At 50.2% G+C, this 13832-nt stretch overlaps 1 protein-coding gene across 3 annotated transcripts in view; it reads left to right on the forward strand.

Annotated features, from left to right (window-relative positions):
• Positions 1 to 13832, forward strand: part of LOC116282417 (anthrax toxin receptor-like) — a 32913-nt gene that overhangs the window by 11470 nt on the left and 7611 nt on the right. For all 3 annotated transcript variants that reach the window (XR_012078065.1, XM_072972335.1, XM_072972337.1), the window contains exons 6-11: positions 571 to 650; positions 729 to 797; positions 1117 to 1194; positions 1293 to 1353; positions 10249 to 10344; positions 13479 to 13548. Coding sequence is in view for 2 of the 3 variants with exons in the window: in XM_072972335.1 (XP_072828436.1) it covers positions 571 to 650; positions 729 to 797; positions 1117 to 1194; positions 1293 to 1353; positions 10249 to 10344; positions 13479 to 13548 (454 nt within the window). In the remaining variant the exon portion in view is untranslated. The remainder of the gene's footprint in view (positions 1 to 570; positions 651 to 728; positions 798 to 1116; positions 1195 to 1292; positions 1354 to 10248; positions 10345 to 13478; positions 13549 to 13832) is intronic.

The raw sequence follows: 13832 nt of genomic DNA on the forward strand, positions 1-13832 counted from the left end.
AGCTTCTGCCCTTGGGTAGACTCTCATCCTGTGACTGAGTCTTTGACAGTGGGAAGGGCAGTCCTCGGCCTTGAACCCTCAGCTCCTGGACTGCAGGGTTGTGGCTCTTGTCAGAAGAGATGTGTGGCCTGCAGGGAAAGGTGGGAAGCTGGGTGGGGGCTGCTGTCCAAGCACCCTGACCTTGAGTCCTGAATGGCAGGACCCACAGAGCCAGCAGGAAAGGCCGCAGGCACTGCCCGGGCCGGAGTCCAGCTCCTGCCTTTGCTCACCTGAAAGGCTGGTCCTCGTCCAGGGAGGTCGCCGGCGTGGCCTTTCAGGGCCAAGACTGTGCCATCTGGTCGTAGTGAGGGTTCACCAGGAAGAGCTCTGAGCAGCTCTCAGGCTCCTCATCTGTCAAGTGGGTCCTGGGCCTCGGCCCCTTCTCCCTCCAGGCACTCTGGATGGCGGGTGCTCGGGTCGGGCTGGCCTCTCCCCAGGGAGGGACTTGGGGAGCAACGCTTTGGGCCTGGCAGCCTGAGGCAGGGCTCTCCAGTGCCTTGCTGACCAGGCCGCTCCCTGCCTCTTCTGCAGACAAGAAGGCTGCCAGCCTGATTTTCACTGTGACCGCTGGGCCACTCCTGCCAACAGCTTTACGGAAATCCAAGAGCGAAGTGAGTCCAATCCATCATTCCCAGCTTTGTGCTCCATGTGCTTGTGTGATTGATACTCAAAGCCTTTCTTTCTCTTAGGCTGACAGGGCTCGGAATATGAAGGCCAAGGTTTACAGCCTGGGTATAAAAGACTATCAGAGAGACCAGGTAATTCAGAACAGGTAAACCAGTTGGGGAAGGCTTTCAAAGGCAGCTGTCCCAGGGTCACCCCAAGGATGGCCCTCCACCCACCCCAATGTTCAGACAGCAGACAGCCACTGCAGATGAGCAACGAGTGTTGTGTAGACCTACACACCAGAGGTGCGGGCACAGAGCTTTCCGGTCCCTAACGATGTGCTGCTGGCAGACGCCAGGCGGTGGCCCTTGGAGTCTAACACGGCAGGAAGCAAGAGCCTGTCTCCTGGGATGGGACCTGCTAGGTCCTCAATCCCTGGCTGTGGGCTAAGTCATCTCCTCTCCCTTGCAGTTGATTCAAATTGTTGCAGGAAAGACCCAAATGTATGAGATACCCCAAATCCCTGACAACGAAGGCTTTCTTATATCGGTGAGTGTGGGCTGAATGTGAGAAGGGGGGTGGGGTGGTTTCTCACCATGGCCACGCCTATCACTCTCCCTGACCCCACCACCATCCCTGTGTTCCAGCTGGTGGGAAATTCCTGTAAGGAAGTTATGGGTGGAGACACATTCTACGCCTGTGTGGGAGGTCAGTGCTGGGGTCACTGTCGTAGGCAGCACGGTGTTTGTGTGTGTGTGGTGTGAATGTGCCTGAGTGTGCCTGCTTGTGTGAGTGTGGTGTGGGGGGGGGTTGGTACTGTGTTGTGAATAAAGCGTGTGCGTATATGTGTGTGTGTGCATGAACATGGTGTCTGAGTGTGTGTGTGTGTGCCTGAGGAGACTTTACAAAAATGTGTCAGGTATGTGATTGTGCCCTGAGTATGAAGTTCAAGATACGTTTATGTGAGGTGTACCTGCTGGGGGTTGCGGTGTGAATATGTGTGTAATTGCCATTTCTTCCATTTTAATTAAGATATACTTGACATACAGCTCTGTATAAATTTAAGATAAACCACGCAATGACTTGACATACATTTACTGGGAAATAATTACCCCTGTAAGTTTAGTTCAATTACTTTTTTAAAACTCAAAACCAAAATTTTAATTAAGAAATAAGAAAAGATAGTTTTTAAACCCTGAGCATAACACTAGCAAATGAAACCCACAATATATAAAAAGGACAACACATCAAGACTAATTAGGGCTCACCCTAGAAATGCGAGTCTGATTCAATATTTAAATTATCGATATAAATTACCACATCAGCAAAATGGAGACGGGAACATGATTATCTCAATGGATGAAGAAAAAAATTGGACACAGTTCGATTCCAACATGATACTAGGAACACAGCCTGACATAAGGCATCACACGAATACTCACAGCCAGCATTACACCCAGTGGTTAGATGGGGAAGGCCTCTCCCTGAGGTCTGCGACTGGACAAGATGCCCTCTCTCCCCTGGGAGGGTCCCCACATCAGTGTGGTGAGCTCCCTGTGCAGGTCCTTTTCTGATAGGAGCCCTCTCTCGGGAGTGAGCACTGTGTGTGCCAGCTCATGTGTCCACATCACTGGGGTTTGTGCAGCTGAGGCGGGGGGACGAGCCAGTGCTTCCCCAGGGACCAGTACTCAGCTAGATGCAGCTGGATGTGGACCCGGGAGCTGGTCCTGGCTCCGTGCTCCGAACTGCAGGGCTGCAGTGCACGAGGCCGGGGGTCAGACGGGGCAGTGTCCGTTCCTGAGCTCTGCTGCCCACGGGCATGAACCGGGGCAAATTGCTAAATATCTGTGAACTCCACTTCCATCCCCTAGAGGTAGAAATAACACCCAACTGTCAGATGTGCAGTGAGACGTAGTCCAGTGGAGTTCACAGTGACCCGCACAGGATCCAGAATCTGGGGCCCCTCACCACCGGGAGCTGGTGCTCAGATTCCATCACTGACCACGGCTCCGCCCCCACCCCCGTGTCCGCCCAGCTTGGGGGCGGGAAGCGGTTTAAGAACATTCAGGGGGAAGGGGCTCCAGCTGAGCCCGCTGTTGCTGGCAGCTGTCAGACTCCTCCTGTCTTCTGACCCTGGGACCTGCAGGGCAGGGTGTGGATGTGGGCCCGAGACCCCACACACGGAGGGTTCTGGTGCCACGTGCCAGCCGTGCAGCGGCCTGACAGCTGCAGGTCTCTGCTTGTGTCCCTGGGACACATACAGGCCTGTCAAGCCCCAGAGAGGATGCCAGTTGTGACCTATGCCCTGGGGTGGCCCAGCCGAGGTGACAGGTGCCCGCTGCACCCCCTCTGCCTGCGTGGCCCAGCAGTGCTGCTCTGACCATTAAAACTGCTGTCATCTTGTCGAAAGCTGCCACACAGCATGACAGTCCCTTGGAGGGGAAGCTCAGGGCAGGAACCTGGACCCCAGTAAAGTCGGACCTGTTCATCAGGGTGTGGCTCTGAATAAGTCAGTGGGCCGGGTGTGAGGAGGCCGGGACGGGGTGAACATGAGGCACTCGGCCTCCTCAGCCTCCTGGGCTCCCTCCTGTGCTGGTCAGAGGCCTCTGCTGGCCTCCCTGCCTCCAGACCTGTGCTCCAGCCCATCCTGTGCCCAGGGCCCGAGGGGCTGAGAAGGCCACTTGCCTGACCCAGCCTGAACGGGGAGGCTGAGGCCCCCTACTCGGACAGTGGGGCCCTCCAAGCTCCAGCCTCTGCTCTAAGCCCACCTGCTGCAGAGACAGTGGAGTGTGGGGCATGGGGGATGAGGCTTCCTGCAAAACCTTCCTCAGCGTTACAGGCTGCAGCCCACCCAGCCTTTTAGACCTTACCCCCAGGGCACCTTAATCCTGAGGGCTTTCCTGGTCCGCTAGCCCCTCTGGTTTCCCTCAGCCCTTGATCCTCTCCTGTTATTAGTCATTTGTTGGCCAGTATGTACCGTGATTCCTGTTTCACTGTCTCATGTTCACTGTTTCATGGTTTTGTTTTTTAATTTTTGTCATTCAGTTCATTGTTTTTTCCCATCATTTTAGTATGAAAAATTTTAATCCTCCAGCGAAGCGTAAACCGTCGTACAGTGGACACCCTTATCCCCATTACCTGGTTATGTGATTTCTATCTGACAGCATTCATCGTTTATCACGGGGCTCCCTCACCCCCAAGCCCTTCTTCTGCATCTCTTTTAACTGAGGAACAATTTTTGTTGAGTTCTCTTTTTGAAATGCAGCAAACGTCAGTGTATCATTTGATTAGTTCTGACATGACACGTGTGTAACCCCAAACCCCATGAAGACTGAGAACACTACAGTTGTCCCCAGAGAGTCCCCTCAGATCCCCTCCCTGGTCGTTCTGACCTCAGCCTCAGAGGAAGCTAATCTGTGATTGTTTCCTCCTGTTGATGAAAATTCAATTAAAAATCAAGTTAAGAAGAAAAATATGAAATTTTATTGGAGCCAAACTGAGGATTAATACCCAGTAGACAGCCTCTCAGAAAGCGCAGAGAACTGTTCCACCTCTTAGACGTCACTGTCTTTGCAAGACAAAGAATGGGCCATCAAAATAACATACTGGTTTTTCCATAAAATTCACCAAGGATAAATGCACAGTCCAGGTGAACACGTCCAAAGTGAGCAGTAAGTCACTCTGAGCCCCTATCGAGTTGGGAAAGAACAAAGCGAGAAAAAAATGTATCTTTTATGGTCAAGGGGGCCCTCCCAACTTTGAGCAGCTCTGGTTCACGTGAAATGCAGGCGCTCCCTGCACAGGAGGAAGGGGAGGCAAGGGAGGAGACCCCACTGGTGAACGCAGGAGACGATTTTACTCTTCAACGTTTTTGTCCTGCCTTAAAATATACATTTTATTGTTATCACTCAATAGGCTAGTTTGCTGCTTTAGAACATCTCCTTCCCTCCTTCACGTGGGATGAACGCGGAGTCTGGCCTGGGGCACTTGGCTTGGGGGTTCATCCCTCCTATGTGTTTGCTGGGTTTGGATTTACGTGGGGCTTTGACCCCAGGAGTAGGCTGGAGGTGGCGACACCTGGTCCCTCTTTTTCCTGTATGTGACTGGGCCCAGTGAGTGTCTGCAAGGAAGCCCAGCAGATGGGGCACAGCGGTGGTGGCCATAGTTGGACACAGTGCAGAGCACGGCGTCCCTCTGAGGTCCGGCTTCCAGGTTTGCATCTTGGCCAGGAGACCCTCTGTGGGGATGGGTGGGGCAGGAGGACTGTGCAGCCAGGGACCCTCCTGCAACCAGCCTGGGTAGCCACTGTCCCTCCACTGTGAAAAAGTTCGCTCGTGTCCCATCCACTGTCTCCAGAGATAACAACCACAAATAGTTTGTCTTTTACATGTAGATACTTATCTAAATGTACTTTACAAGGATATTTTTACATAATGGGATCATGCAATAGATAATAATTTCCCAATCTCTGCACAGTGCCCCATTGCATAGATGGGCCAATTGACTTCATTAGTCTCCCTTGGTCAATTATTTAGATTGTTCCTAATAAGTCGATACTACAAGTCACATTGTAGGGACCATCCTGTGTCAGGAATTCCCAGGAATTAAGACCAAAGTAGAACTGCTGCCTAAAGGTCAGTGTCCAGTTTCTCTGAAAGCAGCTGAGCCAAGCGGCGCGTGGTGCTTCCAGACCCGCCCTCCCCAGAGCAGGTCCCGGCCACCTGTGCGCCCTTGTCAGCCTCCTGCAGTCGATGCCCTCGCCGTGCTCAGCCCCACCGGCCTTCTCTGGCGGACGCCTGCCTTCCCAGCTCCTCTCTTTCTCTGAGGCTGCAGGGCCACCTGGCATAAAACTTTTCATCCAGAGAGAAAGTTCTGTGTTCCAGAAAGGCTCAGTATCCCACAGGCTGTTGGACTCCTGCTGGGCAGCAGCGCTGTCCATGGGAAATACGGCCCTGGAAGCCAGTTTTAGTCCTTTCTGTAACTTCATTTTCATCCTGTGGGTGTAACTGTTGGAGGAATCAGATTATTGGGTGTTGGGAAACAGAAAAGGCTGCTACCTGGACAAAGAAAATTCCTTTATTTTGAAGTCTCTTCTGCTCAAAAATCTGAAACCATCACCCTGCCTTCCCCTCTGGAGACTTGCCAGAGTTCAGAAGCCCCCCTTTGAGAGGGGCAGTGCCTGGGGCAAAGGTGAAGCGGCCCCTGACCAGGGCTGAAGGGCAGCGGGACACAGGGAGGAAGGAGGGCATCCGGTGGAAGGGAGCACGCACTGCTCCTGAGGTGCCGGTGCAGGCTGTGCGCAGGGCTGTCCGAGGGCCCTGTCCCTGGCTGCTGCCCTCCCTCCCATCACATACACGGAGGAGGAGGCTGGGCTCACCCTTTGCCCTGAGGCTGTTACGGCCGAGTGCCCAACGGAGCTTTTTGGGTCCAGACTCACAGCCCCGTGGGCTGAAGGCCACATCTCAGGGTATCAGAGAGGGCTTGTCCCGGGACAGCAGGGTGATGGATGTTCAAAACTAAGACAAGAGCAGAGGTGGTGAAAGTGCGTGCTGGCTTGGTGTTCGAGATCAGACCCTGGCCCTGTAACAGCCAGGGGCCAGGGGTTACCTCCTGCCCTATCTTAGCTCCAGTTTCCCTCTCTGTAAACTTGAGTCGTAGGTCATGCCTAGCTTATGGGATTCGGGGAAATTCGGTAGAAAGCGTAAAGATGGGAGCACAGTAGATGCTCATTAGTAGGCAGTGTCATTTTGAATGAGCATAGGGACTACATGCCTTGGCCTGGCACAGATTTCCCACTTCTGGTTCCCTATGGCTTTTTGCTTGTGGCAGGAAGGTTATACTGGCTCTTTTTGCCTCGTCTAGCACCCAACCTCTCCATATTCAGACCGCTGAGGTTCCCTTCTCTGCTTGTATCTAATTACTATATGGTTTATTAGTTTAGGGCTCTGGCTTGCAAAGAAGCACTTCTTTGCAATAAATAACCCTAAAATGCAAATTGCAAACTATCCGCTGGGAGACAGAGGAGCAGCCACCCTGCTCAGGTTGGACCACGTTATGCTGGCAAATGTGTGTGTGCAAGACACTGTCCCAACCACTGCTTCCAGGACAAATACGGATTCCCGTGCCATGGTGCGCAGGACCCTTGTGAAGTGTGAGCAGGGAGGGTGCAGCCTGGCAAAATTGGGGCTGGAAGCAGCACTGGGCTGTTGGCTACTAGACGTGGGTGAAGATGTGCCACCAAAGATGTCCTGATTGGGCCAGGTGCCTGATCTTAGCACAGGGTGAAGATGGCCTTCCCTACTCTTTCTCAAAGCCTCAGGGCTCTCCCCACTCTCCCATGTGCTCAGGCTCTTCCAAGGGCAGGGTCACTGCCATCAGGTACCCCTGGAGACCAGGTAAGTACCATGAATAAGAGGAGTGGGCCTGGCCAAGCCAGGATGATTAGTTGCAGTGTGAGGGGTCCTGGAAGGAAGGCAGTTACTGAGCCATTGTGGAACCTTCTTAGCTGAGGACAGTGGCCTGTCCTGTCAGTGGTTCATATGCACAGATGCAAACCCACTGACGCCAGGTTTCCCATTTTCCAAAACAAAGCTAGCAATCTGGATTCTTAGGGAAAATATACAGACTACTACGTGTTTTGAATGATTTATTTTCTAGTTATTTTTTATATTGAGTTGATTTATAATATTAGTTTCAGGCTTTTTGCTTGTGGCAGGAAGGTTATACTGGCTCTTTTTGCCTCATCAGAAGGCAAGACAGCGCTCAGGTGTGTAACATATGGATTCAAAACTTTTATGAACCATACTCCATTTAAAGTTATTATAAAATATTGGCTATGTCCCCTGTGCTGTACAAAGTATCTTATAAATCATTCATTTTACACATAGTAGTTTGTAGTTCTTAATTCCCTGCCCATATCTGGCCCCTCTCCCCTTCCCTTTCTCCACTGGTAACCACTAATTTGTTCTCTGTATCTGTGAGTCTGTTTTGTTTTATTCACTAGTTTATTTTATTTTTTTAGGTTCCACATATAAGAGATAACATACAGCATTTGTCTTTCTCTGTTTGACTTATTTCACTTAGCATAGTACCCTCCAGGTCCATCCATGTTGTTGCAAATGGCAGCATTTCATTCTTTCTTACAGCTGGGTAGTGTTCTATTGTATGTGTACCACATCTTCTTTATCCAGTCATCTGTGATGGACACTTAGGTTGCATCCATACATTGCCTACTGTAAACAATGCTGCTGTGAACAGTGGGGGTGCATGTATCTTTTTTTTTTTTAACATTTTTTAATTGAGTTATAGTCATTTTACAATGTTGTGTCAAATTCCAGTGTAAAGCACAATTTTTCAGTTATACATGAACATATATATATTCTTTGTCACATTTTCTTTTTCGCTGTGAGCTACCGCAAGATCTTGTATATATTTCCCTGTGCTATATAGTATAACCTTGTTTATCTATTCTGGATTTTGAAATCCCAGTCTGTCCCTTCCCACCCCCACCCTTGTTAACCACAAGTTTGTATTCTATGCATATATCTTTTCAAATTAGTGTTTTCTATTTTCTTCAGCTGTATACCCACAGGTGGAATTGCTGGTTCATATGGTAGTTCCATTTTTAGCTTTTTGAGGAAACTTCATACTGTTTTCCACAGTGATTGTGTTTCTCTGATGATTAGTGATGTTGACCACCTTTCCATGTGCCTGTTTGTCTTCTTGGGGAAAAAAAATGTCTATTCAGGTCATCTGCCCATTTCACAATCAGGTTTTCCTTTTTTTTTTTGATATCTAGTTGTATTACCTGTTTATATGTTTTGGATATTAAAACCTTATCCATTATATCATTTGCAAGTATTTTCTCCCATTAGGCTGTCTTCATTTTGTTGATTTTTTTTGCTGTGCAAAAGCATTTAAGTTTAAGTAGGTCCCATTTATTTTTGGTTTTGTCTCCTTTGCCTTAGGATACTGATAAAAAAAAACACATATAATGTATCACTATGATTTATGTCAAAGAGTGTTCTGCCTCCTTTTCCTTCTAGGAGCTTTATGGTTTCCAGTCTTATATTTAGCTCTTTAATCCATAAAGAGTGTATTTTTGTAGGTGGTGTGAGAAAATATTCTAATTTTATCTTTTACATGTAGCTGGCCAGTTTTGCCTGCACTACTTACTGAAGAGACTGTCATATCCCCATTGTATATTATTGCCTTTTTTGTCATAGTTCAATTGACCACATGTGCATGGGTTTATTTGGGGTCTCTCTATATCTTTGTGTTGGTTTCTGCATCAGTACCATACTATTTTGGTTACTGTAGCTTTGCAGTATATATGGGGCATCATACCTCCAGCTTTGTTCTCTCTCAAGAAGTTTTTGGCTGTTTGGTGTTGAGAAAGTGTGCAGCTTTTAAACATGGGGTCCAATTTTTTGAAGTCCTAACAAAATATGTCATCAGGCCAGCTTCAGCCCACTGGCCAAGAATCTATTTTCTGCAAGCAGAGAATTTGCAAGCTCTGCCTTGATATGATAGGAACTTCAGAGAGACCTGAAGCAGGAGGAATCAGGACTGCCAGGGCCAAGGATGTGCTGGCATTTCTGAGGAATGTTCCTGGAGTTAATTGACTTTGGGTAAATCAAGCATTTGGGATTGAAATTAACCAGCCTGGGCCAGGAGGCAGGGGTGAGGCTAATGACCTGGGGCTTACAGCAGGAAGACTTGCATGTTATCTTGGCCAGCTCCTCGGGGGCCAGGTCCACTAGCTGCCCTCTCTGGATCCCCTGGTATTTGCTTCAGGAGCCCAAAATCCCCAGCAGCCTGGCAAGGGGCTATGGCCCAGAACTGCACCTTAGCAAATCGTTGTCTCCCCCACTGGCAGAAGGGGGTGCTTGATGGATCTCTCGGGTGGAGGGGGGTGAGGCACATCAAGGGTCAGGAAGAGGGAGGGGAAGGGCAGTCACTGCAGACTTCAGAACCACGGCTAAGACAGGATTTCACCTTCTGTAGGGGACTCTCCTGTGCAGGCTCCTTGCCTCTTTTCTTGACTCACCCAGGTCCTGGCCCTGCTCCTGGGGTCTCCATCCTGCCATAGGCACAGAGAAACCCAGGGAGGAGGAATAGACCCCCACAAGTGTCAGAAAGTCCCACTGGTACCCAGAATTGTATGATCAGCTGAGACAGAAGTCAAGGCTGTCTTCAGCCCACGTTGTTTTGATTCCTCTGTCATTTATATGAGGGAGGGCCTGGTGGAGAGCCCTGCCTGCACACCTTAGGGAAGACCTTGGGACTTCTCGGTCAGAAACCCATGGCCAGGTTTGTCGCTGTGGAGGGGACAAGATTGATTGCCTTTAATGAGCTTGATGGATAATGGTGATAGTGAGAGGCCCCCCAAGTGCTCAAAGCCCAGCTCTACCACCTCTGAGTGAACCGTCAGTGACAACAGGTGAGCCCAAGGTGCAGAAAGATGTTGGTTCACACACAACCGCTTCCTCATAGGAGTCCCCTTGTAACTCAGTTATGGGGTGTCTTGTCATAATTATGAGATCAGAAGGAAGACAGTGCTCAGCCCCTCCTAACACAGACCTCTGGTTGTTGCCCTTGCAGAACCCTACCAACTTGGATTTTTTGCATATGGCCTTATTCAAAGTAAAATTCCAGACTATGCTTGCAGATACAATTTGGACAAAACCGAAGTCTACAGTAAGTACCAACCTTTGTGCCTGCAAGTGACACTCTTCCCACACCGCACCTCATTCCCTCAGCCAGCTAAGACTTCAAACCCCTTGCTGGCTATTCACTGTGGACCATGTGAGGATAGAGGCAGCTTGGACAAGTGGAAGGAAGGACCTGGCTGGGGAGCCTGGCCACCTTTTCCTTCATATGCAAAGCCAGGAAATAATCAGTCTCCCAGCACAGTAGGAGTATCTTGGAGCATGTCTTATACCTTTCAAGGCTGGGTTTGGGGTAGTGGGCCTCCCTCATTGCTGTACTCCCCTAAACCTTTCTCAGCTCTCACTTCCCTTGAGAGGCAAGGACCTGAATCGCAGGAGTCTGCTGGTGGGGTGTGGAGGCAGCCCCAGGGCCCTGAGTCCGTGTCAGGTGCGCTGGTAGCTCTCCCAGGAGGGTGTGGTCACCTTGGATTGAGAGAGGATGCCAACTGCCAGGCCTGGGCCCTGGAATCCTGGCTCAGGCCCACATTATGTGTGTGACCTTGACCAAGTGAGTGTTCTGTTGTCAGCCTCTATTATCTGTACTATAAAATGGGACCAATATGGCAGGTGCACTAAGCACTGTCATGTATGTAAAGCTGCTATTTGGAAATACTCAGGCGTCAGGTGTTCCTCCACGATGGGTTTGTGACCTGAGGAAGCACACAGCTGGGGCAGCATCTGTGTCCTCAGCGCTGAGGTCCCTCGGTGCTGATGTGGGGCTGATATCCCCACCCCACAGAGTGCTTGGGGACAGTGAGACTTTCTGCTTCCCCCTTGACTCTTCCAGTAAGCTCCCTGATACATTGGTTTGATATAATTAGATCATGTTCAATGATGTCTCATTGCAGGGCCATCTGGTCAACCCAGAGCAGCCCCTCTCACCCAGCACATTTCTGGGCCAGCTCACCTTCTTCCATGGGTGAATAGAATGGGCAGGACTCTGCCACTGCCACACTCCTGCACCACACAGTGTGTAGATGGCTTCAGGGAGTTAGAATCCTCTTGGTCTGTATTTTTTTTAAGAGTGGTTAGGAGCTTAGAAAATCATTTACATGGAGAGCTAATGTTTACTGAGCGCCTATGACCTCAGTTTGTGTGCTAAGTGTGTTATATACATTATCTCAATTAATTCTCAAAAGACCTGTTGTTATTCCTTTGTTTGGATCTGGAACCAAGGGAGGGGTGATTAACGTGTTTGCCCAAGGCCAGGAGTTGGTGCATCAAGAGGGGGAAAGAGGACACGGGTGATCTGATTGCCAGGTCTGGACCTTCCGCCTTAGCGATAACAGTCCTTGAGTGAAGCTAGACACAGCCTATCCTCCAAGAAGTGTGTTCAGATGTTTCCTCTGCTCCTCAGCAGTGTTGTTTCCCCACCCTGGTGTTTCTCTCTGAGGTAGACCCGCAGCAAGTCTCACACAGAACAGCCCATCCCATAGTCCTGGGCTGCCTTGCTGATCACCCCGCTGCATGTAGTTGGAGGCTGGCCAGAAGTGGTGGGTCAGAGCTGTTTATTGCCCTGATGCACCAGTGAGGTTTGATTTGGTCTCTAATTGTATTTCCCTCTTATTAAAACACCTGGGAAAACATTTTAGTAAATATGGAAAAGCATAACAAGTTTTAAATCAGTATTTCTATGTTTTATTATCAATCTTTAGTGTATTGTGGTTTTATATATTAACAAATCTTTAAAATATGGCGACGGAGGTATTTGGTTTAATCAGTTAATACTGGTTAGAAAGCTCCTCCCCCGTCAACCATGCTTTTCTGGCCCCTCTCCTTCTCGCTGCTCTGTGAACTCTGTGGAAAGTTCATCACATTTCCTTGGGGTTCTTTTCACAGTAATCCCAGCCATCACACCCCTCAGGCACAAATGCTTTCCCTCACGCATACTTGGTGATTAGTTTCATTGTCAGCACTCGTGAAAGGATAAAGCAGTTCAGAAGCTCATAGCTAGTCTGACAAGTGAGTCATGGCAAAAAGCTGGTCACCTAGAAGTGAACCCTCCTTAGGGAACAGGCCTGACCTGTGGCCACGGTCGGGGGTGTGAGGAGACTTAGGGCTCAGGAGAGAGAAAGTTCCACAGCTGCCAGCTGTGAGCTGTCTGAGCCCCGTGAGTGCTGCCTCCCAGCTCCCCCAGATAACAGAACACACAGCCACACAGAAGCCCTGCCCCCTCCCCAGGCTCCCCTGTGTCAGTAAATGGCACCCCCACCCCCAGGCACTCAGGTCACTTACCTGCACATCGTCCGGATCCCACTTGGCTCCCACCCCCACATCCAGTCCCCCCCGCAGGTCCTGCTGCCTCTGTGTCCAAACGCATCTGGACCTGTCAGCCCCTCGATTGACTCTCTGTAAAGCCCCAACCCCTTCCCGGGGCTCCCGAGGCACTGCCCCTCGCCTCTCACCTCTTTCCCCTCAACCAGCTCAGCTGGTTACACCTCAGGCCTCTGCACAGGCGCCCACAGCCTCGGCCTCTCTCCTCTGGGACTTTCCCTGGCCGTCCCCTCAGCTGGCCTCAGCTCCGGGGCTACCACCTCAGAGAGAGCTTATCTCACTGGGAATTTTCAGTAATATACAAAAGTACAAAAGTTGTACAGGGCACTTGAAGCTGCCTTCACCTACCTTCAGTGATGGTCAACCCCGGCCAGCCTGGTTTTCCTGACCCCTCACCATTGATTATTTTGAAGCAAATCCCAGACATCACATCATTTCCTGTATAAATATTTCACTTTCTCTTAAAGAAAAATTGTCTCTAAAAGACAGGACAGGTCACCTGTTCTTAAACGGCTGTCCCTTCCCCTCTGCATTCTCTGTCCCTTCCCTTGTGGGGGGGGGCACTTTTCATTTTAGCATTTGTTTGTTCATTGTTTGTTACTTTACTGGCTGTCTCCCTCCCCAGTCCCTCCAATGTCAGGCCCTGGAGAGCAAGGCGTCTGCCTGGCTTGTCCCCACTAAACCCCCGAGCCCTGCACAGTGCCTGGTGCACGGGAGGTGTCAGAACAGGGCACAGAAGAGAAGCTGCTTCTGCCAAAGTGTGAGCTCGGCTCGCCAAGGCAGGCAGAAGGGGAGGGATGGATGGATGGACAAGTCCATTGACGTTCTTTCCTTGTGGTTTTCTTTTAGCAAAAAGACCCAACTCTGTGACTCATGAGAAAATAATTTGCGATGGACATGTTTTTGAGAAGCGTGGACAGTAAGTGTTTAGGGCTGGGAGCCATCTGGGCAAGTTTTGCCACCACGAGGAGTCCAGAATGTGGGATGCACCCTTTTCTCAGGCAGCACATGTCTGTACCCAGAAGGGCTCAGGGCTTCCTCCATACCTGCCCTGGTTGGTGGTCCCCTGGGATGCTCAGGGATCTGCCATGGTCCAGGCTCTGCAGAGGAGGGCAGGATGTGTGAGATGATGTGCAGCAAGGATGGTACCTTTGCTCCAGGCACCTTTTTCGAGTGAAGCCAACATACTCAATAAATACAGAG

Source organism: Vicugna pacos, chromosome 11, assembly GCF_048564905.1.
Source record: "Vicugna pacos chromosome 11, VicPac4, whole genome shotgun sequence".
Taxonomy (NCBI): Eukaryota; Metazoa; Chordata; class Mammalia; order Artiodactyla; family Camelidae; genus Vicugna; species Vicugna pacos.